The 27089-nt window shown below is 47.2% G+C and overlaps 6 protein-coding genes and 1 pseudogene across 6 annotated transcripts in view; 4 read left to right on the forward strand and 3 right to left on the reverse strand.

Moving 5' to 3' along the window:
• Window positions 1-650, reverse strand: part of LOC100822891 (germin-like protein 9-1) — a 1104-nt gene extending 454 nt beyond the window's left edge. Inside the window, exons 1-2 of the mRNA XM_003576818.2 lie at window positions 203-650; window positions 1-110 (exon numbers count right to left, since the gene is read on the reverse strand). The exon at window positions 1-110 is cut by the window's left edge and continues 454 nt beyond it. Coding sequence (XP_003576866.1) covers window positions 1-110; window positions 203-513 — 421 coding nt within the window. The 5' untranslated portion in view covers window positions 514-650. The remainder of the gene's footprint in view (window positions 111-202) is intronic.
• A 685-nt stretch (window positions 651-1335) lies between these two features.
• LOC100823198 (germin-like protein 9-3) lies at window positions 1336-2312 on the forward strand. The gene has a single exon (XM_003576819.4). The coding sequence runs from the start codon at window positions 1412-1414 to the stop codon at window positions 2072-2074; it is 663 nt and encodes a 220-aa protein (XP_003576867.3). The 5' UTR covers window positions 1336-1411; the 3' UTR covers window positions 2075-2312.
• A 3540-nt stretch (window positions 2313-5852) lies between these two features.
• LOC100823507 (putative germin-like protein 9-2) lies at window positions 5853-6791 on the forward strand. The gene has a single exon (XM_003576820.2). It carries the CDS (start codon window positions 5900-5902, stop codon window positions 6536-6538), a length of 639 nt encoding a protein of 212 aa, XP_003576868.1. The 5' UTR covers window positions 5853-5899; the 3' UTR covers window positions 6539-6791.
• Window positions 6792-14019: 7228 nt separating this feature from the next.
• LOC100823810 (germin-like protein 9-3) lies at window positions 14020-15141 on the reverse strand. Its single transcript, XM_003576821.4, has one exon. It carries the CDS (start codon window positions 14941-14943, stop codon window positions 14302-14304), a length of 642 nt encoding a protein of 213 aa, XP_003576869.1. The 5' UTR covers window positions 14944-15141; the 3' UTR covers window positions 14020-14301.
• Window positions 15142-15743: 602 nt separating this feature from the next.
• Window positions 15744-17413, reverse strand: LOC100829243 (40S ribosomal protein S25-2). The gene is made up of 4 exons (XM_003578635.4): window positions 17254-17413; window positions 17094-17168; window positions 16853-16987; window positions 15744-16058 (listed from the first exon to the last, which is right to left on the reverse strand). The coding sequence occupies exons 1-4, from the start codon at window positions 17254-17256 to the stop codon at window positions 15945-15947; spliced, it is 327 nt and encodes a 108-aa protein (XP_003578683.1). The 5' UTR covers window positions 17257-17413; the 3' UTR covers window positions 15744-15944.
• A 292-nt stretch (window positions 17414-17705) lies between these two features.
• Window positions 17706-21708, forward strand: LOC100829544 (annotated as a pseudogene).
• A 1166-nt stretch (window positions 21709-22874) lies between these two features.
• LOC100829853 (uncharacterized protein At2g27730, mitochondrial) lies at window positions 22875-25955 on the forward strand. Its single transcript, XM_003578637.4, has 3 exons — window positions 22875-23134; window positions 25052-25090; window positions 25356-25955. The coding sequence occupies exons 1-3, from the start codon at window positions 22997-22999 to the stop codon at window positions 25566-25568; spliced, it is 390 nt and encodes a 129-aa protein (XP_003578685.1). The 5' UTR covers window positions 22875-22996; the 3' UTR covers window positions 25569-25955.
• The last annotated feature ends 1134 nt before the right edge of the window (window positions 25956-27089 follow it).

Below are 27089 nucleotides of genomic sequence, written 5' to 3' on the forward strand. Positions count from 1 at the left end.
ACACGAACATGTCCCCCGTCTGCAGCGTCTGCTCGTACACCTTGAGCGCCGTCTCGTCCATCAGCCCCACCTGCAACGGGCCCTTCACCACGAACAGCAGCTCCGACGCCCTGCCATTGATGACGTGTCAGCATGAGCACAGCAACAGAATTGGTCATGAACTCATGATCTCAAGAGCTGGCTGGATTGTAGGACATGGTACCTGGGGTGGATGTGGGGCGGGTTGACGGTGCCGGGGCCGAAGAAGAGGGAGGCGTAGGAGACGGACTGCCCGAGAAGCGCCGGGAACTCGGCGACGGTGGCCTTGGACACGGAGAACTTGGCCGGGTCGGCTGGGTTGCCGGTGACGAGGCCGCCGTAGGTGAAGAAGGTGCCGTTGAGGAGGGACGAGTTGGTGCCGGCCGGCACGACGAAGTCCGTCAGGATGTCCGGGTCGCTGGCGTTGGCCACCAAGGCAATGGCCATGGCAATGCAGAGGAGGACGAGGAGATTGTTAAGACACGGCCCCGCCATTTTCGCAGAGGCAGATTATACAGAGTAGTAGTAGCTGGTAAGGTTAATTGTCTGATCGATCGAGACCGTGATTATTTGTAGGAGTCGCATGGGCGCCGGGCTTTGGAAGCGCCGTGGAGAAGGGTCGAAGGAGATGAGCTAGCTGGCTGGAAAGATGCATAAGCTTGCCGTTGTTGTAGCTGTTTCCAAAGTTTGACAGGTAAGCAGATTTGTGAGTATCTCTAATGTGCTCTTGTGACACTAGAAGGAATACTGCAAGTCTGGATGAATGTGACTAAGTCACTAAGATAGCATCTTGTGTTCTAATCTGTCTAACTTAACCGGCCTTACTGGCTTACTGGTGATCCTGTCGTAGTGTACGGTTTAGACCAAAATTTGACAATTTTTGGTTACTTCTGTTGATAAATTTTGTCAAAGTAGCATTTGAATTTGTCAAGTCTCCAGCGATAATCTGGTTCCTATTGCCTGAGCCGAGAGACTGAGAGGCCGAGACACGCTAGAATTCTGCTCTGCATGCATGCAATGCAAGCAGCTGCTGGTATATTCGTGTGTGTAGTACCATATGCTTGGATACAACAAGAGCTGCATATAACATAGGCCGGTTAATTCTTCCCCAGAAGCTAGCATGCGTGTGTCAGCCGTGATGTATGTGTGCTAGCAGGTTACAGCTTGCATGCTGGCCTAAGGAGCTAGCCAGGCCACCATGTTGGTCGGGCCCAAATGCATCCACAAAATGTTTAAGCATCACCCTCGATTTCTCAAATACTCTTCATCACCTCGCTCCAACGACCGATCTTCTTCTCTATATAAACATCACAAGCAGCTCTCTAAGATCATCACCACAGTCTCTGTCTTTGCAACAGTTATCAGTAGTACTAGCAGTGATTCATTCAGCTCAATGGCACCCGGCATCAACTCAATGGCCTTCCTGGTTGTCGCCGTGCTAGTCTTGGCGGCGGCGCCAATGGCCGTGGTGGCCGGCGACCCGGACATCCTGACCGACTTCGTGGTGCCCAGGGACTTGCTAGGCGTGCCGCAGAACGTCACCGGCGACTACTTCACCTTCACCGGCTTCCAGGCCGCGCTGAACGCGACCATGCCGATGCCGATGCCGACGCAGAACTTCACGGTGAACAAGGCCACCATGATGGAGTTCCCGGCGCTCAACGGGCAGAGCGTCTCCTATGCCATGCTCCGGTTCCCCTCCGAGTCCGTGAACCCGACGCACACGCACCCGCGCTCCGCCGAGCTGCTGCTCGTCATCCAGGGCGCGCTCTCCGTCGGCTTCGTCGACACCACCGGCAAGCTCTACACGCAGGACCTTGACACCGGCGACATGTTCGTGTTCCCCAAGGGGTTAGTGCATTACCAGTCGAACCCGGGTCAGGGCCCGGCTGTCGCGCTCTCGGCGTTCGGGAGCGCCGCTGCCGGGACCGTGTCGGTGCCGGTCACCGTCTTCGGCACCGGCGTCGATGATGTTGTGCTGGCCAAGTCGTTCAAGACCGACGTGCCCACCGTGCAGAAGCTCAAGGCGGCGCTCACTCCCCCGGCCAAGAAGTAAATTGATGTGCTGAATGCTGATCTTGTTAAGTTCTTCCTCTTCGACGTGTCGTGTCAAGTCCCCGTGTGCATGAATTAATAAGGCCAGAGACCACAATTTATGATGAAGTATGATACAGAGCACCCATGTGTTTACGTGTTAATGCACGAGAGTGAAGTACTATTAAGCTTTGTGATGTGAGCGTGTGAAATTTTATCTGATTTGGATGTTAAGATTGTGCCATCGATCGTCTGTTGAATCAACCTCATCCAGTCATCCTTGTGTCGTGACCCTATTCTAGACTCTGCCTATAGTAAAAAAGCTGACCTCTTCCTCGCAAGATAAAAGAATGTGTCATCGTCAACTTCCGTTTCTTTCTTTTTAAAAGACGTTTTGACAAGTCAAATTTTATAATAAATTTCACAAAATCACACGTTTTTGGGTTAGGGTTTCATCGGGCCACAGTTATCACTAATAGTCTCACAGAACCACAGTTTTTGGGGCAAACTGTCTCACAGAACCCAAATTGGATAGGTTAGGCCGTTTGTATTTTTGACAAGTGAGACCCACTTGTCATATGCCAAGTCAGACCCATTTCGTTGCCACGTCAGCTTTTGGACCCGTTAAGGGTTATTTCTCTACCTAAATTGTCATCTCGGGTCGGGTCTGGGAGCTGACATGGCAACGAAACTGGTTGTCCAGACTGAGGTGACGTGTGACAGGCTGGCCCCACCTGTTAGAAAAACCATTAAACGACATAATCTATCTGATTTGGGTTTTGTCACCAGACTGTCCCAAAAACTGTGGTTCTGTGAGATTATTAGTGATAACTGTGACCCAATGAAACACTAACCCAGGGAGAAAGAACATATATAGTGCCATCTAACTACGTTTTTCTAACCGTTACGTAAGGTCTAACATGTGACCATTCACACTAGGTGGCCGAACTCACCTGAGTATGATTGTATGAGTGACGACACAATGTTTTACCTGAAAATATCCAGGTGGGGCCAACTGATGCAAGTACTCAATCTGTTCCATGTTTATAAATTACACGAGGAAATTGCACAAAACACTCAACATTGGTCCAGTTGTTGCAGTGAACACCCATTATTCGTTTTTTTTCCCGCAAAACACCTACTATTCGGCTAATCCGTTGTAAGTAAGTCATAACCCGAGTTTCAGCACGCCAATGACGATTCTGACCGGTGGGTCCCACCTGTCAGTGCCAACATGGCACCCTGTGCTTGCCAGCGTGGATCGGGTTGATCGATCCCACCGGTTCGGTGCAGAGCGCGAGTACGGCGGAGAGGAACGTCTTGGCGGACGCGTCCAGGGTCGCCGAGAGGTGCCACGGCGGCAAGCAGCAGCAGAAGAAGGCCGACGGGCTCCGGGCTCTCGGCCACGACACCGCTGTCTGCAAGTCACGGCGGGACAAGGCCCCTTCCTTTCCAGCAGGGGAACGTGAGTACATCAATGCCATGGTGGAATCGGAATTGGAACTGGATGCGACGACGCTGGTCGTGGAGGTGGACTTCCGGTCAGAGTTCGAGGTGGCGCGGCCGACAAAGGCTTACCTGGCGGTGCTGCATGCAGGCGCTGCCGGCGGTCTTCGGGGGCACGCCGGACCGCCTCGGGCGGATCGTGGCCGTCGTTGCCGAGGCCGCGCGGCAGAGCCTGAGGAAGAAGGGCCTCAACTTCCGCCAAGTGGCTCTCCCCCACGCCCACAAGCAGCGGCCGTCGCCGCCGACCGCGACGCCAGTGTCCGCCGCGAGCTTCACTGGCCAGTTCGAGCTGAGGTTCGACGGGGAGACCAAGGGGCGCGATTTTCGGCGAGGACGACGGCTTCTTCTACGCTCCCCACGTTGGCAAGCCCACAGTGCCATGTTGGCACTGACGGGTGGGCCCTACCGGTCAAAATCACCGTTAGTGCGCTGAAACTCAGGTTAGAACTTATTTGCAATGGGTTAGCCGAATAATAGGTGTTTTCCGTAAAAAAGACGAATACCAGGTGTTCTCCGCAACAGTCAGACCAATGTTTAGTGTTTTGTGCAATTTCCTCTAAATTATACTCCATCCGTTCCAAAATAAGTGATTTGAATTTGTATAGATTCTTGTACAAATCTACTTCACTTATTTTGGGACCGAAGGAGTAACACATTTTGGCTATCTGTCACCTACCCGTAAAGAATCCACCATTCATATGGAGAAGGATTTAGTGAAATTATTTCACCTGACAGCTGACATGTGGGTCCCACGACCTGTTGGCTCACATGTCAGCCACCCAAAGTTAGATGACGTCACGCCACTGAATCCAGGTCCCATTCATATATGCTCTGAAGTCCGTGCAAATCAGGTCACATCACTCGGTACTGCACTTGTTTTCAGTAATGTAGTGAAGTACACCGATAGGTCCTGGTCCAGGTAAATAAAATTCCTCCACGCTTTTACGGGCTGTTTTAGTTTGCCAAAACATTTGACAATTTGAAATGGAGGGAGCATTTTACCTTGCTCTTCAATTCATTAATTTGTCAGTGGAGCTCCAAGGCCACGCAGCAACGCCCTACATCATAACCTTGCACTGTTGCAGATGACTTTAGGAGCATTTTCGCTACAAAAGACGGGTTAACCCTGACAGTTTTCCAACATCCCGGATTGTGCTACTACGATTGATAGGACAACGGTCGAATTTATTGTAGATTCATATCGTAGTAACCAAGTAACCAACGCACTGACCACATCCAATCTTGCCAGGCTAGAAAACTTGTTACCCGGCCATGCACCGCTATCCTACGCCGTAATTAAAGATCAGACCGCCCTCAAGTACGGGCTTCTTCCATAAGTTCGCTCGTATCGACTAGGGAGTGACATCATTTCCCCCAACCTCCGGCGCGCTCTGATGGCTCTATGCCATCTCCTCTCCTTCCTTGCTCCACATCCATCGTTCCGCCTACTCCCTAGCTCTCATCCCATCCCACGTTCGCGAATCGTGCGCTCCGGAACGCTAGGGGAGTGAATAAGAAATTAGAAATGCGAAGAAAAAAGATATTCGCGACCCAAAACAAGAGGGGCAAATGTAAAATTTCCAGTTCATTCTTTCCGGAATGCGTCATGCATGCGCGCAAAAGCTGCAGGCTACAGCCTGCTTTTTCTAGAAGCTAGCGCTAGCTAGCCAGCCAGGCCAACACTTTGGGCCGAATGTATCCACAATGTTGAATACATTGTTTAAATCGCCCTCGGTTTCTCAAACAACCCACACGTACCGACCCTTCGAGCAAGATTAACAGCTGCAGCATGTCGCTGGCTGTAATTTGTCGTGTCATCTTTAAATACTATAATAGTTAGCATGTATAATAAATTAGTTATAAAAAACACTACTTTATTAATAGCAGGCTTACATTATGGTTTCACAGGATGTTTAGGAGCACGTGTTGCAGCTGGCTACTACTCCTCCGTTCCTTAAAGATTAGCATATTAGATTTCATTAAAACAATGCTTTGACCACAAACTATTATGTTAAATTGTGGTTAATATGACATGAAACCACAAGTATCATGAAATACTTTTGATAACGAATCTACAGATACTAATTTTACGTCATATAAAATACATCTTCATTAACAACCCACTTCTCTTCTCTCTCCCTCTTCTCTGTTCTCCAACTAAACACCAATATAATATTTAAATTGTTGTAGTCAGTTTATAACCCACTGTTATTCTTGCTGTTCGTCACGTCACTCGATCGCTTCTGTATAAATAACACACGTGGCCTGCAAGATCTTCACACACATCTCACAACCACAGCCAAGATTCTTGGAGAAACCGCTTAATTAGCTTGTGGATCCAATGGCGTCCTTCCACGCTCTGGTGTTCGTGGCGCTCGCGCTGGTCTCGGCGGCGCCAATGGCCGTGGTGGCCGGCGACCCGGACATCCTGACCGACTTCGTCGTGCCGACAAACCTCCTAGGCGTGCCGATGAACGTCACGGCCGACTTCTTCACCTACACGGGCTTCGCCTTTCCCTTCCTGCCCCCGGCGACCTTCTCGGTGATGAAGGCCTCCATGAAGGAGTTCCCGGCGCTCGAGGGGCAGAGCGTGTCGTACGCCAAGCTCAGGTTCCCGCCGGGCACCGTGAACCCGACCCACACGCACCCGCGCGCCGCCGAGCTGCTGCTCGTCCTCGAGGGCGCGCTCTCCGTCGGCTTCGTCGACACCGCCGGCAAGCTCTACACTAAAGACCTTGTTGTCGGGGACATGTTCGTGTTCCCCAAGGGCCTCGTGCACTACCAGTACAACCAGGGCGCCGGCCTCGCCGTCGCGCTCTCGGCGTTCGGCAGCGCCAACGCCGGCACCGTGTCCGTGCCCCTCACCGTCTTCGGCACCGGCGTCGATGACGTTGTGCTGGCTAAGTCGTTCAAGACCGATGTTGCCACCGTGCAGAAGCTCAAGGCCGCGCTCACTCCCCCGCCGTCGCCCAAGAATTGATTTGGTGGTTGCTGAGTCCTACTAAGCTTGTTGTTGCTCTTCTCTTCTTTGATGTGTTTTGTTTGCCCTTGAGTTAATAAGGCCACCAAGCTGGCCAGCGAGTGAGGATGGAATATTTAATTGATCCACGTGCTACCAAGCAGCCAAGCAACTGCTTTAATTTGTATTAGTGATATGCTTTGTTGTGTCTTGTGATTGTGATCGTGTGGTGTGAAATTTTACCTGATTAATTTGTGCCAAGAACACTTCTATATATGTTCTCGGACAGTTTTTTTTTATCTCCTTTAAATTCTTTTCAACATAACCTATTTTTCTTAGCAATCGTCGAATACCTGAATGCTGGAACACCCTTATTTATCTCCTCGGAACCTTTTTTATCTCCGAAATTTTGTCGACACAACCTTATTTTCCTGCAGTTTTTAACGTTTCTGTTTGTGTTAGCACACTCTGTTTTCACCCCGGAAGGAAAACGGCGAGGACCCGTACGTGGAGAAGCACCAGCTGGCCGGCCGTGACGTACTCCACGTGTCAACCTGCTGATCTGGCAATTACGAGTTTGGATCGATTTGGTGCGGGACTCGGATACGTGAATTGCACGCGCTTTGCTCCCTGTCCCGTCCGCCTATATATGCTCGGTATGCTCGTTCTCGTCAATCGATCTCAAGTTCTCAACCAAACACAAGCAAACAGCTTAATTAGGCGTGCGATCGAAAGAAGAAGAAAAGAGCCAAGAAAGATCGATCTTTGAGACTTTGATCTTGGGATGGAGACGCCGGAGCTGGTGCGGCCCCCGTCTCCACCTGGTTTGAGCTGGGATGAACTCATCTCAGACTTTCTGGCGGCGCCGGATGACTGGAACATCCAATTCGGCCTGCCGGAGCCGACGCCCTACCAAGAAGAAGAAGAAGAACAAGAAGATGATGCCTACATCAACTTCGCGCCGCCGCAGCCCTTCATCGCGCTGGATCAAGTTCCCAATCCTAACTTGATCCTGCAGCAGCCCTTGGTCGCGCCGGATCAAGGTGGCCACGTGAACCCGCAGCCGTTCATCGCGCCGCCGCCAGGTCAGGAGGAGTTTAACGCGCTGCCGCTGCCGCCGCTGTATGGAGGAGAACACGACGTGAACCAGCGGTTCGTGTTGGACCAGGAGTTCATGGAGCTGGTCGACGAGCTCTTCATGGTGCCGGGTGAAGATGAAGACGACGTGAAAGAGTCTGCGGCGTCGTCTCTGACGTTCTAGCTAGCTTGGACCAGATGTCCGGAGTACTTGATATTAATCTTAGCTATGTTTGGGTTGGCCGCCCGATTAAGCTGGCTAGAAGAGCCGTAGATTAGCATAAGCTTGTGTGAGTTGTGGTTGTAATCATTTAAGGCTAGAGTGTCACAAGGAACTTGTTGCAATTTCAACAATTGTATACATGTGTGCTCTTGTTTTCTGAAACTGAAGAGCGACAGTTCTACAGACAGGAACTTTCTGAAATGAGAATTTGTTCGCACATTGTTTGATTTGACAAACAAAATAAAATAAAATTGGATAGGAAGTATGTTTTCAGTATATCAGTATGCTTGGTTCTGTGTTCGGCCCCGGTAGGTACCAAGTAGAAATACTCCTAGATATGGCATCACGACACCCATTTCCACATTTTCTGCACAAATTGTGGCTAGTATGTCAAACTGAACCTATTTTAATTTCAGAAACTGTATGTGTGCTCTTGTTTTCTGAAACTGCCTAACAATTGTAACAACAGTACATTCTACAGACAGGAACTTCCTGAAACGAGAGCTTTTTACACTGCCTGTACATAAAGAGCCTTCCCCCTCTAAAACAACTCGTGGGTTACTCTACACGTTCAGAACAATGAACCAGAACATAGAGTGAATCTTTATCTCTTACAACAAAGCGGTGCTGCCCTGCCCACGTTTCAGGTTCATTAGTGACAATCAGAGATTCAGAATGTCTTGGGATGAAAAACTTTCTCTCAAGTAGTACTACTAATTAATTTTGCGGATCTCAAACCCTAGAACAACATCAGAAGAACTAAGCCAGATTACAGATCCTCCACAACCAAATTTCGAAGAAACAACTTTGACCCTCTGTCCAGTTGCAGGAACTTCAGAATATCGCAAAATTTCAATAGTGCCATAGTATTCATTGAAGGGACTTAAAATACCATTCGATTTATCAAATCATGCTAAGAGCTTTGCCAATTAGGAATTAATTAAAATTAATGGATCATGCAAGGTGCTGCTACAGTACTACCACAGTACCACGTACCGGCTCAAATGCAGCACATTCTCAATCAAACAATACTCCCTCCGTTTCTAAATACTAGTCACTGTTTTAATACAAGTTTACACTAAAATTTGCACTAAAACAACGACAAGTAAGGATGCAAACGGGATCCCGCGAAAGTCTCGCTTCTAGTTCAATTCTCAAATCTCCTATGCAAATTCTGATTTCAAAAATGAACTTAGAAACGGGACTTTCGCGGGATCCCGTTTGCATCCCTAACGACAAGTATTTAGGAACGGAGAGAGTAGTATACAAGCTAATTACAAAGTAACCAGTAATCGAAAGAGTATACATATGTCGATTACAATAAGATCAGGCGTACATGGTAGCGCGTACAAAATCTGAACATTCTCCAAACCAAAGTACTCTACTAGCTAGTATTGTACTAACGACGTTGGTTATAGGAGCTAGTGTGCCTGCAGGAACGCCGGCAGCGGCAGAGGAATCGTGCCGGCCCGGCGAGGGAAGAAGGCAGTTGGCATCGGCAGCATGCTCGGCTCCGGAGAGCTATCGAAGAAGCTCGGCCCAGAGAAGACGGGATCCACGCTCTTCGCAGCTGCAAGCATCGACGTCGTCTCCTCCTTCTTGGGCTCCTTGCTGATCCTCTGCTCCTTCTGCTCGCTCTCGTCCGCGCGAGGCTTCTTGTGCGCGTCCCAGCGCTCTGCGGAGCTCGCGCCGCGGCTGGGCGGCCTCTTGCCGCTGTCCCACCTCTCGCACGACGACGCCCGTCCGGGCTTCGTGCTGCCGCCGCCGCTGCTGATGCTTCCCTGGCTTGAGGACGACGAGGACGTGCTGCTGCTGCCGCTGCTGATGGGCTTCTTGTTGATGTCCCAACGCGCGCAGGAGTCGGCGCGGCCGGGCTTCGGGTACTTGGGATTGGAGGCCGTCGGCGGGATGATGACGATGCAAGGCGTCGTGCTCCTCGGCGGGGTCGGGAGGAGGCCGGGGAGAAGCGCCGCGGCAGCCTTGGCCGTCGCTCGCTCAACGGACGCCATCGAAATCGATTCGAAGGTCTTCTTGTTCTTGATCCGAGTGCGCGCGGCCGGGGATCGATCGAGGAGAGATGTGCTCGACGGGGAACGATCGATGATCTGATGGGGCTGTGGGAATTGAGTTGGGTCCATATTTATTTCTCCAAATTCGCCCCTCCCTCCACGCGCATGAGACACCGTCTCGGACTCGAGAATGCCCATCTCCCGCTGTCCCGCGCGCACCGTCGTTCCGTGAAGCAGAGAGCAACAGCCGAGACTCCGAAATGGACTCCAATTCGTATTACTGGATTACAAGTCAATCCGATCTGTAGGCGCTGTCTTTGTCCGTGTCTGGACGACTGGACGGCCAAAGGGGGTAAAACAAAACGATTTCTTGCCGGACTCGGATACGAGAACCGCACGTACGCGCTTTCTCTTGCAGATTTCCATGTATAACCCCTGCACGGACCCTGCGCTAGCTCCCCGACCGATCCGCCTATATATGTCTTGTGCTCTCGATCTCGTCGATCCATCTCGATCAAACACAAGCGTAGGTGCCATCGAAAGCAAGAAATTAAAGCAAGCGCTCAGGCAGATGGATCTTGATCTTGGGATGGATCAGATGGAGGGGACGCAGGATGAGGCGCCTTTCTCGCCGTCGCTGCCACCGCCACCGTCGTCACCTCCTTGCATGATCTGGGACGAGGACCAAATCTTGTTAGACCTGCTGGCGGCGCCGGATGGACATCTTGCCTGGATCCCATCCGACGTGCCGGCGGAGCTGCCGCCGCTGTACGACGAAGAAGAATATGACTGCTACATGAACTTCGTGGCGCAGCAGCCTTTCTTCGCGGTGGATCAAGAGGCTGACGACGTGATGCCGCAGCCGCAGCCGTTCGTCGGGCCGGATCCAGAGGACGACGGCGTGCACCCGCAGCAGCAGCAGTTCATCGCGCTCGCGCAGCCGGAGGATCATGAAGCAGGTCACGACGCCGTCGTCGCAAACAACGAGCAGCCGCCGCTGGATGGAGACCAACATCACAACGGGAACCAAGAGGATCAGTGGATGGAGCAGGATGAGTATCAGGGCGACATGAATCTCGGCGAGTACTTGATGGAGCCGGATGAATATCAAGGCGATGTCGACGACCAGCACTTGTTCATGGCGCAGGATGAAGACGGTCAGTACATGAAACGGTTTCTTGACCCGGTCGACGACGGCCAGTACTCCTTCTTCCTGGCGCAGGATGATGAAGATGACGACGGTGGCTTGATGCGGTTTCTTGACCTGCTCGCCCAAGAACTGGGACCAGAACCAGATGTTGGAGCGATTCAGCCATGAAGAGGAACAAGACTAGTACAAGACTACGAGGAAGGAGGAGCCGTGGTCACAGCTGCCACGTACTGGATCGGGGTATGCTAGTTATTGTGGGTACTCCAGTAGTTAATTAGCAATGGCATCTGTACTTGATTTGATCTTAGTTATGTTTGGGTTGGCTACCCGATTAAGCTAGTTAGACAGCCATGGATTGGCGCAAGCTTGTTGTGAATTAATTGTGATTGCAATCTTGTATTTATGTCATGTGTTATCTCAGATTTGGATGCCAAAAATTGTGCTAGCATGTAATTCATTTCCAGATAATTCATTTTCAACGTTACGAAATTCCCCCCACCATGCATGCACCATTTGGTTTAATTTCCTGCTGCAGGTAGGTGAAATTATTTCAACATTCAAAAATTTAAGCTGCCAAAACACAACCTGGCATAGGCCAACGCCATGAACAACACCGACGGGCTTTGGCCATATTCAGCTAATTTTCACATGTTCTGTTACACATCCAACTTACAACTAGCTTCCGACTTGATTAAAAATATTTTGAATTTTACTGAATCGTGTGGGATGGATGCTAGAAATAACAACACCACCAAGAATCAGTATCTCACGGCCAATCTGATTACATAGGGTCGACTTTTGCCCATGGAACTCAGTGACTCGATCACGAGGTTTATAGCTGAAAAAATAAATCACACCTTTGAAAACAACAACCAAATCACACAAAGATCTTGTTTTTTCATAACACTAAAATACCTATTTATTGCATAGAAACAATTATTACATCTTCAAGAAGGAGAGGTAAAATGCTACGGGGAGGGGAACTAAACCTCCTACTAATGAGATTACACAGCCAAATCACACAAAGATCTTGCTATTCCTACAAGTTCCCACGGCATGAATCGCTCCAGCCTACATGAATTGCTCCAGCCTCTGGTCCAAGGGCAACAGCGACCACGCCACGAACCGTTTCATGTCCTCTTCGTCTTCATCGGACACCGATCAGGCCCTCAAGATATTCACCCGGTTCTTCCACGACCATGCCGTCAATATTCATCCGGCTCCTCGTCTCCATCCAGCTGCGGCTGATGGTTTACGCCGTGATCTCCGTGGTCAGCAGGCGGCGGCGCGATGAACGCCTGCGGCTGCGGGTTCACGCGGTTGTCGTCTTCATCATCCGGCGCGACCGACGGCTGCTGGTGTAAGGAATTAATCTTGTCTAGTTCGAATAGTACTGGGTAGGATTAGTTTTATGGATTACTAATCCTTGTAGGTCTAGTCCTACCTAGTTGGACGTGTATATATACACATCCAAGGATGCAAGCTTGTAACGTGGAGTTGTAAGAGATATTGAGATAAGAAATAAAGAAAAGCACGACAGGTGCCTTTGGCCAAATAATTCGGTGATCGTCGTCGTGTGCGAGTGCATCTTCATGTGGTTGATTCTCGGGAAAACCCAACATTTGGTATCAGAGCGAGGTCAGAGATTTGAAGACGCGCTTGCCCCGGGGAGGCGATGTGCTAGCGCCTCGGGGCGGGCAACGTTGGCGAAACAACGTCCGCAGATGAGAGCGGGAAAGGTGGCGGAGCAGCGTCCGCGGATCAGGACGGGCAAACGGTGGCTGTGCGCGGAGGAGTGTTCAGTGGATTGGATCGATCAATCGGTGGAGCGACGTTTAGCAGATCAGATAGGACTATCGTCGCAGTGGACCGATCTCCTAGTAATGAGAGATCATCCTGATCGTCGGAAAGTACTCGACATCAGGTCAAGCTGCGTATGTACGTCCAGGTCAGCGTCTGTGAGTCGTGGTTTTGTCCAAGTGCTTGTCTGTATGGGACTCTGTTGCAGCGGAAGTGCATCACGGTCGAAAAGCTGTCTGGTGAGGTGTATCACTGAGGGCGAAGGACGTGCGTGCAGACAAGGTGGCGAGTGGTCATCTGTGTGTCTCGGCGAGGAGATAAAGCTCAAGAGTATTGTGAGGTGGTAACCAGTGATGAGTCTCTTCAGTAAGGCCATGTTCCCTGCATGAGACTATGTTATTAGTCGCATGTGGATGTTTTACGCTAGAAGTGGACGGTGTTGTTACAGGGTGTACGGTGTAGTGCACAAGGTTAGCATGGCTGGAAGTCAAGATCATACGTTGAGCTGAGTTGGGAAGTCGTGAAGCTGCGATTAGTCAAGATCAGAGGAGCACGGAAGACACAAGTCAAGATTAGGAGGAGATTGTTAGGAGTTAATCTTGTCTAGTCTGAATAGTAATAGGTTTGGGTTTTGGCAAGTGTTGCCGGTGAGTTCAAGTAGAATTAGGGTTATGGATTACTAATCCTTGTAGGTCTAGTCCTAACTAGTTGGACGTGTATATATACACATCCAAGGATGCAAACTTGTAACGTGAAGTTGTAAGAAATATTGAGATAAGAAATAAAGAAAAAGATGCCTTTGGCCAAATAATTCGGTCATCGTCGTCGTGTGCGAGTGTATCTTCATGTGATTGATCTTTGGCCAAACTCAACAGCTGGTTCATGTAGTAGTAGTAGCATCAGTAGTATGAGCAGTCATCTTCTTCGCCCTGCTATGGCTCCGGCTCCGGCACCGGCAGGCCGAGTTGGCCCCAGTAATCGTCGTCGGTGATGCCGTGATCTTCTTCTTCGTCCGGTCCCAGCAGGTCTGAGAGGATCTGATCCGGGGTCAAGGTGAATTGGTCCCAGCTGCAATCGGGTGACCACGATGGCGCCGAGAACGGCCCTTCCTCTAGCGTGTAGTCCATCCCAGATCAAAGATCGATCTGATCTGCCTGCGCGCTCTGATCTGTTTGCTTTCTTTCTTTCGATCGCACCTAAATTCTCAAGGATCGATTGAGGACGAGGACCACGTTGTGATGATGAGGGAGCTATACAGAGAGATGTGCAAAGGGCGTGCGTGCGTATCCGAGTCCGGTACCAATTCGAACCCAACCCAGCAACCGACACGTCCGTCCGTACGTCACGGCCTGCTGGCTCTCGACGTACATTAAGTGGTTGCCTGCTTAGCGCAAGGGTAATTCCATCATCACTTGCTGGCTAGCTTAATTAATTTGTGGCCTTATTAACTCAAAGGCAGCTGACACGTCGAAGAAGAAGAGCAACAAGACTCAAGAGCATATTGCTCAGGACTCGGGAGTGATCATCAGTTCATGGGCGTCGGCGGCGGGGTGAGCGCCGCTTTGAGCTTCAGCACGGTGGGCACGTCGGTCTTGAACGACTTGGCCAGAACGGCGTCGTCGATGTCGGTGCCGAAGACGACGGAGGGCACGTTCACGGTCCCCGCGAAGGCGCTGCCGAACGCCGAGAACGCGACGGCGAGGATGTTCCCCGGGTTGTACTGGTAGTGCACGAGGCCCTTGGGGAACACGAACATGTCGCCCGCGGCGAGGTCCTTGGCGTAGAGCTTGCCGGCGGTGTCGATGAAGCCGACGGAGAGCGCGCCCTCGAGGAGGAAGAGCAGCTCGGAGGCGCGCGGGTGGGTGTGCGTCGGGTTCACGGTGCCCGGCGGGAACCTGAGCTTTGCGTACGACACGCTCTGCCCGTCGAGGGCAGGGAACTGCGCCATGGAGGCCTTGAGCACCGAGAAGGTCATCAGCGGCGGTAAGGGAAAGGCGAAGCCCGTGTAGGTGAAGAAGTCGCCGGTGATGTTCGTCGCCGGTATGCCTGGGATGTAGGTCGGCGCCACGAAGTCGGTCAGGATGTCCGGGTCGCCGGCCACCACGGCCATTGGCGCCGCCGAGACCAGTACCGCGAGCACCACAAACACCAATTTGATGGACGCCATTAGATCCTCAGATGTTTTGTTGAGAAGCTTATCACTAATGCTTGTGGTTTTGTCGATGAACGAGTGAGGATGCACTAGAATTTATAAGCAGCCCGATAAATTTCCTTTCCTTTGGGTGGGAACTGGAGGAACCGAACCAAGGAGATGCTTTATCTGTTCTTGCTGTGTCCGTTGTGAGTTGGGAGAGACAACACAACCAGCACACAACAGCCTGCTCCTCGAATGCATCAAGGGAATTCATTGTATCCTGGGTGAAGCTGACATCCATGATGAGCTGATATATTCTGTGCGGTTGTCTTTTTAAGCAGCTCTGAAATCGTTGTTTTTATTTTGGAAGAGAGATGAAGATAATTAAATTTGCATGTATGAATGTTTTCACACGAAGCATGACCTTGAACATGCACAAAGTTCTGCTTAAGTCGCCTTACTAAATAAATGACACAGTTAGCACACCTTGAGATGCAGAAAGTTCTGCTTTAGTTGCCTTGCTAAACTGAGCAAAAGATTTGAAATAAAACAAAAATGTATCTGGTGTCCATTGAGGAACTCCGGAAATAAGGTGACGAGAGCAAATTTGGCAGCAACCTTGCTGTAGGGGTAGCAAAAACTACCTTAATCACGAAATCACTCACAAACAGCATCACCTCAAGTTCACATCCTACGAAATCAGGGCTCACAGCATTTGACAAAATCATGATAACTCAATGCCTCAGATAACCCCGTTATCTACATAGCCTCAATTTTTAGTTAACTGTCTGGACTGACCAGACATTGATAAAACATGCAAACATGACAGCAACGGATTCCAAAACAATCTGATAGATTTGACTGCACTGAAAACATCATCTTAAAATTGTACCAAAATCTAAGCATTCAACATTACTTGCATGAGTGCATGACACAACACCGACAAAGTGCTTCGCTGAAGATAAATAAGCTTCAATATAACAGCAACATCCTAGTCTACTAGACTAGAAAACAGCGACTGGACACATAAGTGATCAAGTGTTTGTCGCCCTGGTGAAGATCTGCTGGCTGGAATGGATTGATACCATCCTGATGAGTCCCCTCTCCATCAGGTCCTTGATAGCCCTGCGAGCCAGAGACCCATTGATCTGCAGATAAGATAAATATATATTTAAGTTAGATGGTCAAGACATGTAGCCAATAGCATTTTAATACTCCTACCACAGATGATGCACTAACATAAAGTGCAGAAACATGTGGATGATGCAAGTTAAACTAATTAAATTGATCCGACTGCAACCACAGTCCAGTAGTAAACAAAATGAGATATAGATGCACATGCAAGAGAACTACAACATAATTCTAAATTCCATTAACAATTTAATGAACTAAAGGTTGGAATACGTTCAGAGCACTCAGCAAGCACAAAAAACATGCATACTAATATTCAAAATAGCCATCAAATTTGGATGCCAAGAGGCGACAAGTTCTTGACGTGTTCATCAGCATCATCCAACTGCACTAACTCTTACATGATTCCAAATTACTGGAAACACTAGTGGCTGCAATTTATAACATGATGGAAATATCACATTTCAACTTACAACTCAAACAAATGGGTATACCAAATCAATTGCACCCTATCTCCAACAACTAGGCATACAAAGAGATATTTGAGGACCAGCCATGTAGTAAATCAAACATCACTGTACAACAAAGCAACCAACATTAAACGGGACATGTAGTCAATATGTAACGCAACTAATTGTTCTATGCTACAGAGCATCTTGGTGTGCCAATAGAAGTTAATCTCGGTGCACCCCAAAACAAGAGTAATTGGTCTAAAAACAGCAGATCGCCTTCACAGGAGAAGATTTCCCCAAATATCATACATCACACATAGATTCTGCCATCGCGATACATCATTGGCAAGATCACGTACCCTGAGGCGCTCGGATAGGACGGACGGGGTGATCTGCTTGTACTTGGGGACCTCAGTGAGCAGCTTGTCGTAGGTGGCCTGGTCGAACAGCACCGCGTTGTTCACCTTCTCCTTTTGCTTTCCCTTGCTCCACTTCTGCAACCCCGCACAAACACAGCACATAAAAACTCGATGAGAAGGCGCGAGACAGCAATCAGAGTCGAATCAATCAGGGAGGGAGAGAGGGACAGCGGGATTTGACCTTCTTCTTCTGCTTGCCACCGCCGGACTTGGCGGGCTTGGAAGACGGCGGCGGGGCCTTCTCCTTCTTCGGGGCCTGCGGAGAACAAGCGATGGGGTCAGTACGCATCCAGGCTGCAGCAGCTGCTGCCCTGCGGGTAGATAGATGCAAGCATACGTACCATGGCTGAGGTGGTGCGCCGGAGGGAGGTACGCGAAGCAACGAAGAAGAGGAGGAGCCGGCGGCGGAAGGGAGGAAGGCCGAAGGAGAAGAGATGGATGCGATGTGGAGGAGTAGGTATATGAGTTGGAGGTTAGGGTTTTTCAGTGGGCCGTGGTGGGCTGTTTGGGCCGGGCCGCATTAGGTTTCCCGAGGGGGAATGTATATTCACCTCTACATCCCTTTGAAAGTTTCCTTGTTGCAGAAGCCATCTCCGTGTATGTGTGCAAACTAATTTGCATATCCTGAAGGGTGTAAATTGAAAAGAGGCAGAGTCGCTGGCCATATAGTGTGAGGAGAGGACTGCTGCCAGTGCAGGATTTGTTTCGCCGTGGGAGAGAGAGAGAGAGGAGCATGGAGAAGAGAAAGCAAGAGCGAGAGAGAGTTCATCGTCTCCTAGGGTTTCTCGCGACGATGGCGGCGGCGGCGGCGACGGCTACGGCCTCCAGGTCGGTGGCCAGGGAGGCGGCGAGGTTCGTGCAACGCAGGTTCTGGTCCTCCGGCGGCAAGGTGCTCGGCGAGGAGGAGAAGGCCGCCGAGAACATCTACATCAAGGTATCGCCATCCCTCCCGCTCCCTTCTCTCTTCCTGTGTCTCTGATCGTGGCTGTAATGCGATTCAATTAGGCAGTTCATCAGGTGTTGCAGTTTAGAGTTGCTATGCCGCTCTGTCTGTGTGAGGCGCGTGCTCGTGTTGAGATACCCAAGTGTTGTGATTTTTATTGGTAGGTCGCGATGTTATGGTCATATGGTGTAGGTACAGGAAGATTGTGTTGGTGAGGGCTTAAACCCTCATGTTTTGACTGTGTCCAGGTGTCATACTCTGTGTTGGTCCGATTTTGGTTGGGATATACTCTGGTTGTTCTGTTACTCTGATGGCTTTTGAAATTGTGGGTTGCTTTGTTTCGGAAACTTCCTAAGGTCATGTCTGATTATTGTTGTGGTATGATTATTGTCTGTAAAGATCTATCACTAGGTTCAAACTGCCATTTAAGTATGATCGCGATGTATCATTTTTCATTAAGCTTCCTAATTGCTTCAGTTTTATGTTGTGGTTTTGTGATGGTATATTATGGAGATCTTTACAGACTTCAACATTTGGTCTGATTTATTTTTCTGGTCATTTAGTTTTACTGTGGGGGCTATAATTGAATGTTTGCTGCCATGGGAATTTGTAGGTAGTTTTCTGTGGAGTAGTGAATATGGTTACATCCTAAAATTTGCACTAGTGATGCTTGGGAGTTCTGATGATACTTTTGTATGGAATACTACCTATGCTTTATATTCCTTTTTTATGATTGAGGCCTCAAGAGCCCTAAATGTTCATCTGATTGTTCTCTGGGCGTCCATCACTATTTTCTTGTAGAGAAAGTATCTATGTTTTGGAGTATATTTTTGTGTATATCTTTAAAACTATCATGAGTTTAGTTGGGTTTGGTCCCTTTTCTATAGTTGTTTAGGAAAACCACTTGTTTTTATGAGTCTATTCTGCGATTTGGTGATGGTTACACTTTAAGATGGCTTTTGATATTTTTTTTGACCAATACACTTTAAGATGGCTCAGTATACTCTTAAATTTATGTATATGTTAATTTCTGTTTTCTTATTATGTGCTCATTTGGAAGATGTGGTTGGTGTGATGGTGTGTTATTGGAAAATGTTTAGAAACTTACTGCCGGTAGCTATTTGTTTTGTTGATCATGTCTAATGATGTGTTATTGAAAAATCTTTAGAAACTTATTGCCGGTAACTATTTGTTATGTTGGCTATGTAGTTTTTTACTTAAGTAATTTCAATTGAATGAGCACTGCTCAATTTTGATGCTTGTGGATTGTGATAATATTTTTGTATTTTGACATTTGGAAGCATACTACTTCTGTTTTTATATTTCTTTTATGTTTGTTAAGGTCTCAAGGGTCCTAAATGTCTATCTTATTGTTTCTTTATAGGAATTGTGCTGTTAGGGTAGCAATGTGGTGCCAGAGTTTGTATTTTACTATTTTTGTCTTAGATTAGATTACCCTTTTTATTGTCCGTTCTTATGGTGCACATCCCCATTTTCTCTGTTTTCTTAAAAGAGATACCATGGTTGAATTGTTGCTCTGGAATTTCTGTCAATCTTTTGAACTCATAATAGTTAGTTGGTTTGTTCTGTTGCTGTTGGTGAACCATTAGTTACAAGTCTACAGTTGGGTGATAGAATTACAATTTAGTACGTCTTGGAAGATTTAAAGCATAGATATTACTGTTGCTCTGAAGGGTATATACATATTGTTTTGTTGTCATGTGCCTGTTTAGTCAAACGTCTAAAATCATGTTGAAATAGCTGCAGAACATCACAAGAAAAGCATGTTTTACAAGTTTAATCATGGCAGAGCATGTTATTACCTTAGTAGCAGGTTTATACTCTGCAGTGCTATTGTATACAGTTCATGTGTAGCGTTCTACAAACTATCTATCTGCCGTAAATGGAATTCGGTAGGCTCTGTCATTGCTTCTTTGTAAATAGCAGTACTTTCAGAATTCCAGTTTTCAGCGTTTCTGATTTGTATCATATTTCCAGTTAATATGAGTAGTGTTGGTGTACCTTTTTCTTGATGAATCTTGTTTTGTACTGCAGAAAATGGAACAAGAGAAGATGTAGAAGCTCGCTCGCAAGGTATGCAATGTCACCATCTCTGTAGCCCCTGGATTTGGGTAGTGTCTGTTTTGATGTTTCATTGCCACTAGGGCTGCAGCTGGGACGGGCTAGCCGTTTGTCCCGCGTCCCGTCCGCAAACTGTAAAGCCCGTTTGTTTTCGTGGGTGACCTGTATATCCCGCAGGGGCTTAACTGGGAGCACAAAAATCATCCCGCGGGATCCCGTATATCCCGCATGGGCTCCCGAGTTGGAATCACGACCTGCTCGCCGCCGCTCCCCAACTATCCTGCCCCTACAGTCCTCTTGCTCGACGGCGTAGACCCCCAACTCCTCTGCCCACACGGCAGCGCCCATCCAGCTGTCAAGACCGTCCCGCTCTCTGCCTAGTAAATATGGAAGAAATATGTTGTGTTAATCTCGTTCTGTTCCTACCTGGCCACTGCAGTTTTTTGGTTGCAGATAGCTTTTTCTTTAGCTAATCACTTGTCGGTCTGTGGACTTTTAGCTTCAGACCTGTGAGTTTGATTGACCTGTCTGCATGTCCTTATATTAGTCTTTGAGTGATCCATCATCTATGTATTTATCTAGCTAGTCTAGATGCACTCAGTCACGGTGTGATGATGCAATTTGTTTCTTTTTTCTAGAATAATGATGTGATTTGTGAAAGCACTGTCACTTGCAAGTTTATATGCATCCATCAAGTTACAAAGTATTCTAAATGTGTTCAACCCTTAATTATTTTGCCATGCATGAGACTTCTGATTAAAGACTAGAAAGATTTTTTTTTTACTAAGATAATGTGCTCCACTTTGACATGAGTCCCTACTTCTTGAGAAGCAGATTAACATGATGTTCAGCTGCTATCAATTAGGCCTCTCCACTAGGACCGTTTGCTACAATGTTTTTGTTCCACAATTGTATCTGAAGATCATTTGTAGTTCTGCAATCAATTGTACCCAGCGGCACTGCAACTCATGGGATGCCGATAGGGAAAGGACTCCCGTGAGTTCTTTCACAGCAGGTGCGGTCGTGCGGACGGGCTACTCCCTGATGCATGCATATCGATTAGCCAACACCTACATACCACGTCTGCTGCGGGTTTTTGCGGGATAAACGGGCCGAGACTGCCGAACCCACTTATCCCAGCGGGATCACGTCTCGCGGGACGCGGGCAGCAACCAGCATCCCGCATAGTATTGCTACGGCTGTGCGGGCGGGACGAGCCTGCCCCAGCTGCACATTGCCACAAGTTTTCTGCTCCCCTAATGTTGTGTGCATGCTATTACCATTAGTTTACACGCAATCATAGATCTGTAGTTATTTAATTCGCTCACAATCTCTATCCATTGGAATGGGCAGTGGTTGTTGATGTTCCATTGTTCATAAGTATTCTGTTCTATTGATGTCTTGCACTGGAGCTGTTCTTTACTTCTTTACATGGAAGTCGTGTGGCATTCATTTTTAATGGTGTGATATCATTATTATGCATTTGAACTTGCTTCAGCCCACTGCATTTGCCTTTTGGCTTGACAATGTAACTTACAAGAGCTGTAAATGCTTGTAGGGTCCCAGCCCCAGCCCAGGAGAGCAAGCTTCGTCTACCCCAAGCTCTACAGATGTGAAGACTGGAAGGGGCCCAATGGAGTCAACATCTGCTGGTGTGTCGACCAACAAGAACAGGAACTACGCTGTCCTGGCAGGCACTGTTGCTGCCGTGAGCGCTCTGGGTTGGTATCTCCTGTCGAACCCTAAGAAGGTGGAAGAGACCGTGGACTGAAGGTCGTGAATGTGATCTGCTTGCAGATGGTCTGTCTATCAGTTTAACCCTCGTTTACAAGTCGTCATCGCACATGAACTTTTGCCTCCATTGTGGAAATAAATGTTGACCACACCCCACTTCTTGTTCTATATGCTTCATCACCAAAACTTCAAGCAAGCGCTCTAGATGTTCTGTAGTTCTTTTGCATGTCAGGTTACATTGTCCTATGATGCTACATTGCTGATGATAGAAGAGGCTTCTGGGTACTCGCCCTTTCAAATTGTACGGAATGAGATGGTGCTTGTCAATTTCTTTTGCCCATTGTTTTTTGTAGCTTTCAGATTATAACGGAGGGTGATTTCTCATATGACAGATTGTAGTGCTTTGTCTTTTGCCTCTCGTTGAGAAACAGTTTTGGTTATTGTGCTTTGCAATTCAATGGTTCTAATAAACTTTAGCTGCACAAACGTGATTACATGAACCTTATGAAATTCATCGTGCATACAAAACCTCTCATCTAATAAAAAAAGGTCATTGTTTTAGCAACAATGAAGAAATGTGTGGAGAGAAAATGAAGTTTCACCAGAAAATCCTGAGCGTGAGAAAAATACGCCCGAAGACGCCCAGCAAATTGGTAGTAGGAGTTTGTGAATTTGGCAATGGCGGAAATTTTTTTTGGTGAAAAATGCAAGAGGATGGAAAAAAAAACTTATGCTAGAACGGTAACACCCATGCAATCAATGAAAACTGAGAAAACAAATCTCAGAAGAAAAAATGTCCAGGGACAGAAAATTTCATGTGCTAACACCCGCGGAATTAAGAAAAACTTATAAAATTATGGTCATTTCCCAATATTATCTCTCCATAAAGAAACTGCTAACACCCTCGGAGGTAAAGCTAGGAAAAATCGGGGGGAAATTCACGCGGGAAAATATGTCTGGGGGACATGAGAAAAAAATGCTAACAGCTAAGAAATCAGTAAAATTCACGGTGTGAAATTTGGACGAAAAAAATGCCGACGGCGTACAAGAAAACGTTGCTCACGGGGCCTTTTTTTTCTTCTGACGCGTAGGGCAGTAGGGCTCAGGGGATCGGTGAAATCGGGAAGGTTCGAAATGGAGAATTTTCTGGGGATAAAAAGAAAATGTCCCGGAACATAAAATGTTTATCCTAAAGGGTTTAAAGGTAAAGTAGCGCTAACAGAACTGGCCGAGTCAAGTTCTTCTCGTTTCTAGTGAGAGAGGGGAGTGGAGATCGAGATCGAGAGAGAGACGACAGCCATCTTCTTCTACGATTTCTAGCGTCCATGGCGATAGCGGCGGCGGCGGCGGCGTCCAGGACCCAGGCCAGGGCTGCGGCGAGGTTCATTCAGAGCAGGCTCCGGTCCTCCGGCGGCAAGGTCCTCAGCGAGGAGGAGAAGGCCGCCGAGAATATCTACATCAAGGTATACCCCACCCCAATCCTGTGCCACCACCTCCCCCTCTATAGGGCGACCTACAGTTGCAGATGATTCCTTCAAGAGTCCTGGATGTGATGCGAATTGGTCTTGTGGGTCAGCCTTGCCCTCGCGATTAGTTTGGTTAGCTCCGTGTGGTTAGGGTTTGAGTTTTGGTGCGGTCGGCCTGGATGAGCTGCTTGCTCGTAGCGATCTTCCCAGATGCTGAGCAACTTCTATAAGTTGCATTGTTGTTGTGTAGATGGATTGTGCTGTTCGTTGGTGTAAACCCTGTGCTAGTCGTGATTTGGAGTAACTTGTTGTGCCCCTGGTCAAATAACAGAACATTTTATGGTTACTATGTTGATTGTGTGCATCTGCCATGCCGTTGATCTTGCTATTCCACATGTGATTGAGATATGCTATGTTTATCCCAATGCTGTCTGTGATTGTCGATTGCTTTTACCTCGCAATTTTGTAATGTCATTTCAGATTGTATTTGTGAGATGAGATCCATACTTTAATTCAGTTAATCATCATTTGTTTATGGTTGGTTGCTCAATTATGCTCATCTGAGGATGCAGTAGCTATTCTGGTGTTATTGTTGTGGAATTTGGGATCTTCGCAAGCCTACCAGTAGAAATTATACACTCCATTCATCATATTTTACTATTGGAGCTTCCACTGGATGATTGCTGTGATATTGAATTCTAGGAGCTTTTCTGTGGTGTTGTCAATATGATGCCATCTTACGAATGATTGCTGGTTCTTGGGCATTATGGTATTAGTTTCTTATTTTGAAGAAGAGCCTTTACCTGAGTTCCATTTTATTCCTTTGCTGACATTAAGTCCCTAAGGCCCTGTTTGGGAGCCATGTTTCTTTTTACCCTTGTAGTTTTTTTTAGAAGAATGCTTCACATTAGAGTTGCAATTTACTCCCTCCTTCCCAAATTATGTGTCGTTTTAGACAAATCCCAAATACCAAGACAAAGCTTCTCTTAATGAACTGCGTGAGCTGCAATGGCGTATGAGCTCTACCGGCGCATTTTCCTCACAGGGACTGGCGGAATGAGCGGCTGCAATTAATCACCTCCACCACTAATCGCTGCATGCAGCCACTCAATCCAGTAATTGCTCTGCATGGAGCCTGCCAAGCCGCAGGATTCAATGTGCAAAGCTAATACGACGGTTAATTTGGGAAAAAAATTAAAAATCCTAATACGACATTTTTTCTGGGAAGGAGGGAGTACAAGGGTATTGGGCCAAAACTGAACTCCCGAACAGGCCCTAAATGTTCTGCAAATATGCTAGTAGGCACTAGGCAGAAATGCGTCACAATGTTCTGTTATTCTGCAGTCCTCCTGGACTATTGCCGCTATATTGAGCTACTTTTAAGGGATAGTATATGGTATCTTGGCACTTTAAATACAATAACCCATTGCTCCACATAAGCATGTCTTAACTGTTAACATATATGGATCATGGATGCTGTCACCATACTGGCAGATTCCAGTTAAAGTCTTGAGGCATAAACAGGCTATAATCTATGCTCAGCAGTGATAACAGTTTTGCTAATATATGTGATGGTATTCTGTAGACTATAGCATTACTTGTTCAAATAAAGTATAAACCCATCCAGAAGGACCAGTGCTCAGCAGTGTTATTTACTCATCTGAAACAGAATTCAGCTGTGGAACTTGAAATCAGTAAAGACATCCAGTGATAACAGTTTTGCTAATTTATGTGATGGTATTCTGTAGGCTATAGCATTACTTGTTTCAAATATAAAGTATAAACCCATCCAGAAGGACCAGAACTACCAGTCTTCACTGTTTATATCTCTGATTTAAGCTCTGCTGCTGATGTCAGCTGTGTTTATAAATTTATTGATGTGCTAATAATATGCCTGATGATTTCCTACTGCAGAAAATGGAACAAGAGAAGATAGAGAAGCTTGCACGCAAGGTATGCAAACATACAGTTTCTTAAACCACTGGCAGTGGCTGTTGATGTTTCATTTCCATAAATCTTCTCTTTGCATTATCCTTCTATTCAAGACATGAGTGGATATGCATGTTCTAACTTTCTAAGTAGAAAACTAGAAATACACTATACCAGTTTTCCGTGTGGGTTGTGCACTTGCTAATATGAGTCCACTGTGTTTGCATTTTTGGCCTGATCATGTAACTGTTGTAGTTGTTCCTCTTACAAGAGCTGTAAATGCTTGTAGGGTCCCAGCCCAGGAGAGCAAGCTCCGTCTACCCCAAGCTCCGCAGCAAGTGATGTTAAGGCTGGAGGCGGTCCAGCAGAGTCATCATCTGCTGGTGTGTCGACCGACAAGAACAGGAACTACGCCGTCCTGGCAGGCACCATCGCTGGCTTGAGTGCCCTGGGTTGGTATCTTCTGTCAAAACCTAAGAAGGTGGAAGAGACCGTGGACTGAAGCTTGTGAACGGGATATGCCCGCAGACGATCTGTCTATCAGTTTAACCTTTCTTTACTTCGTCGTCATCACATATGCATGGGCTTTCAGCTCCATAGTGGAAATAAATGTTGACTGCACTGGCACTTGTTGTTCTATATGCTGCATCACCAAACTTGAAGCCTAAGATGTTGTTTTGCCATGTGGTGATAACTGGCACTGTTCTTTGATGCTACATGGTTGATGATCGAAGAGGCTTTTGGGTACTGATCGCCCTTTGGAAATGTATGGACTTGTCTGTTGTTTCTTGCTTTCGGATTATCACATGAGGATGGATGGCAAATTTTACGTGCTTTGTTGTTTGCCTCTGTTTGGGAAAAGAAATGCAATAACTTCTGTGTTAATTTTGATGATTATGTTTTGTACTTCCTCCGATTCATAATAAGTGTCTTGGATTTAGTACAAAGTTAGTACTTCCTCCGTTCCTAAATACTTGTCGTTGTTTTAGTGCAAGAACGGAGGGATTACTCAGTAATAAATGTCTTGGATTTAGTACGGTACAAAGTTAGGAAATTTTTGTACGTCTTATGAACAAGTAATGCTACAGCGGCCATCCGGAATTGTGGAAATAATATGTACAGTAAAACAGCCAGCCAGACTTATCACTGATAATGCTATCAAGTTGTTGATAAGAGAATCTAATTAAATGAGCAAGATACGGACACGTAAGCTCCTCTGGTAGCATGATTTTGGCTAAATTATGAGCTACAACCATGAAAATAAATGTGCACAGTAAAACAGCTACAAACATCACCAAGAAAACGATAAATTTGTTGGTAAGAGGCTAAGTGATAAAACTGTTGAGCTAAGGCAATTGTTAGAGGGTTAGCTTCATTCTTCAATTCCTTCATGTGCATGTCATATTCATCCATGGCCAATAGCTGAGCTGAATATACATGCCTAAATTGCTCCACCTAGAATTTCAAATGACTGGAAACAAGTATAAACGTGTTTAAATAAAACAGTATAAACAAGAATTACAACTCTACTTTAGGAAGAGAAAATTTGGTACTATGACAATCATGGTGAAAGGAAAAAGGCAATGAGACAAGCAAAAAGAACAAATGATCACTAGTAAGAAAATCTGCACTGAAGAACTGACTATGCATTCTGCATTTCCCATGTGAGGCTAACATGTAGGAGGATTCTACCCTTCAAGTTCTGCAACTGTCCGACTTGACATCATGGACAAGCGAACAGATGATACATAACTTAAGCTTCCTTAAGCATTCAGCATATGGTGATAATGGATAAATAAGTCATATCAGTTACTTTCCTCCTTCAGAGAGGAGTAGGACCAAACCTGCTAAAATTATTGGAACGGACCTACCAAATATTTACTGCACATGCTGAATTCCTACTTCTTAATTCTAGAAATCCATTTATGTTGAGCTGGCCAGCTCGCTCACTCACATCCATACTCTGCATTAAGGCTGGTCGGGCGACAATGAAATGAACAAATGCAGTTAGCTGATGCAATGC

Source organism: Brachypodium distachyon, chromosome 4 (genome assembly GCF_000005505.3).
Source record: "Brachypodium distachyon strain Bd21 chromosome 4, Brachypodium_distachyon_v3.0, whole genome shotgun sequence".
In the NCBI taxonomy this organism is placed as follows: Eukaryota; Viridiplantae; Streptophyta; class Magnoliopsida; order Poales; family Poaceae; genus Brachypodium; species Brachypodium distachyon.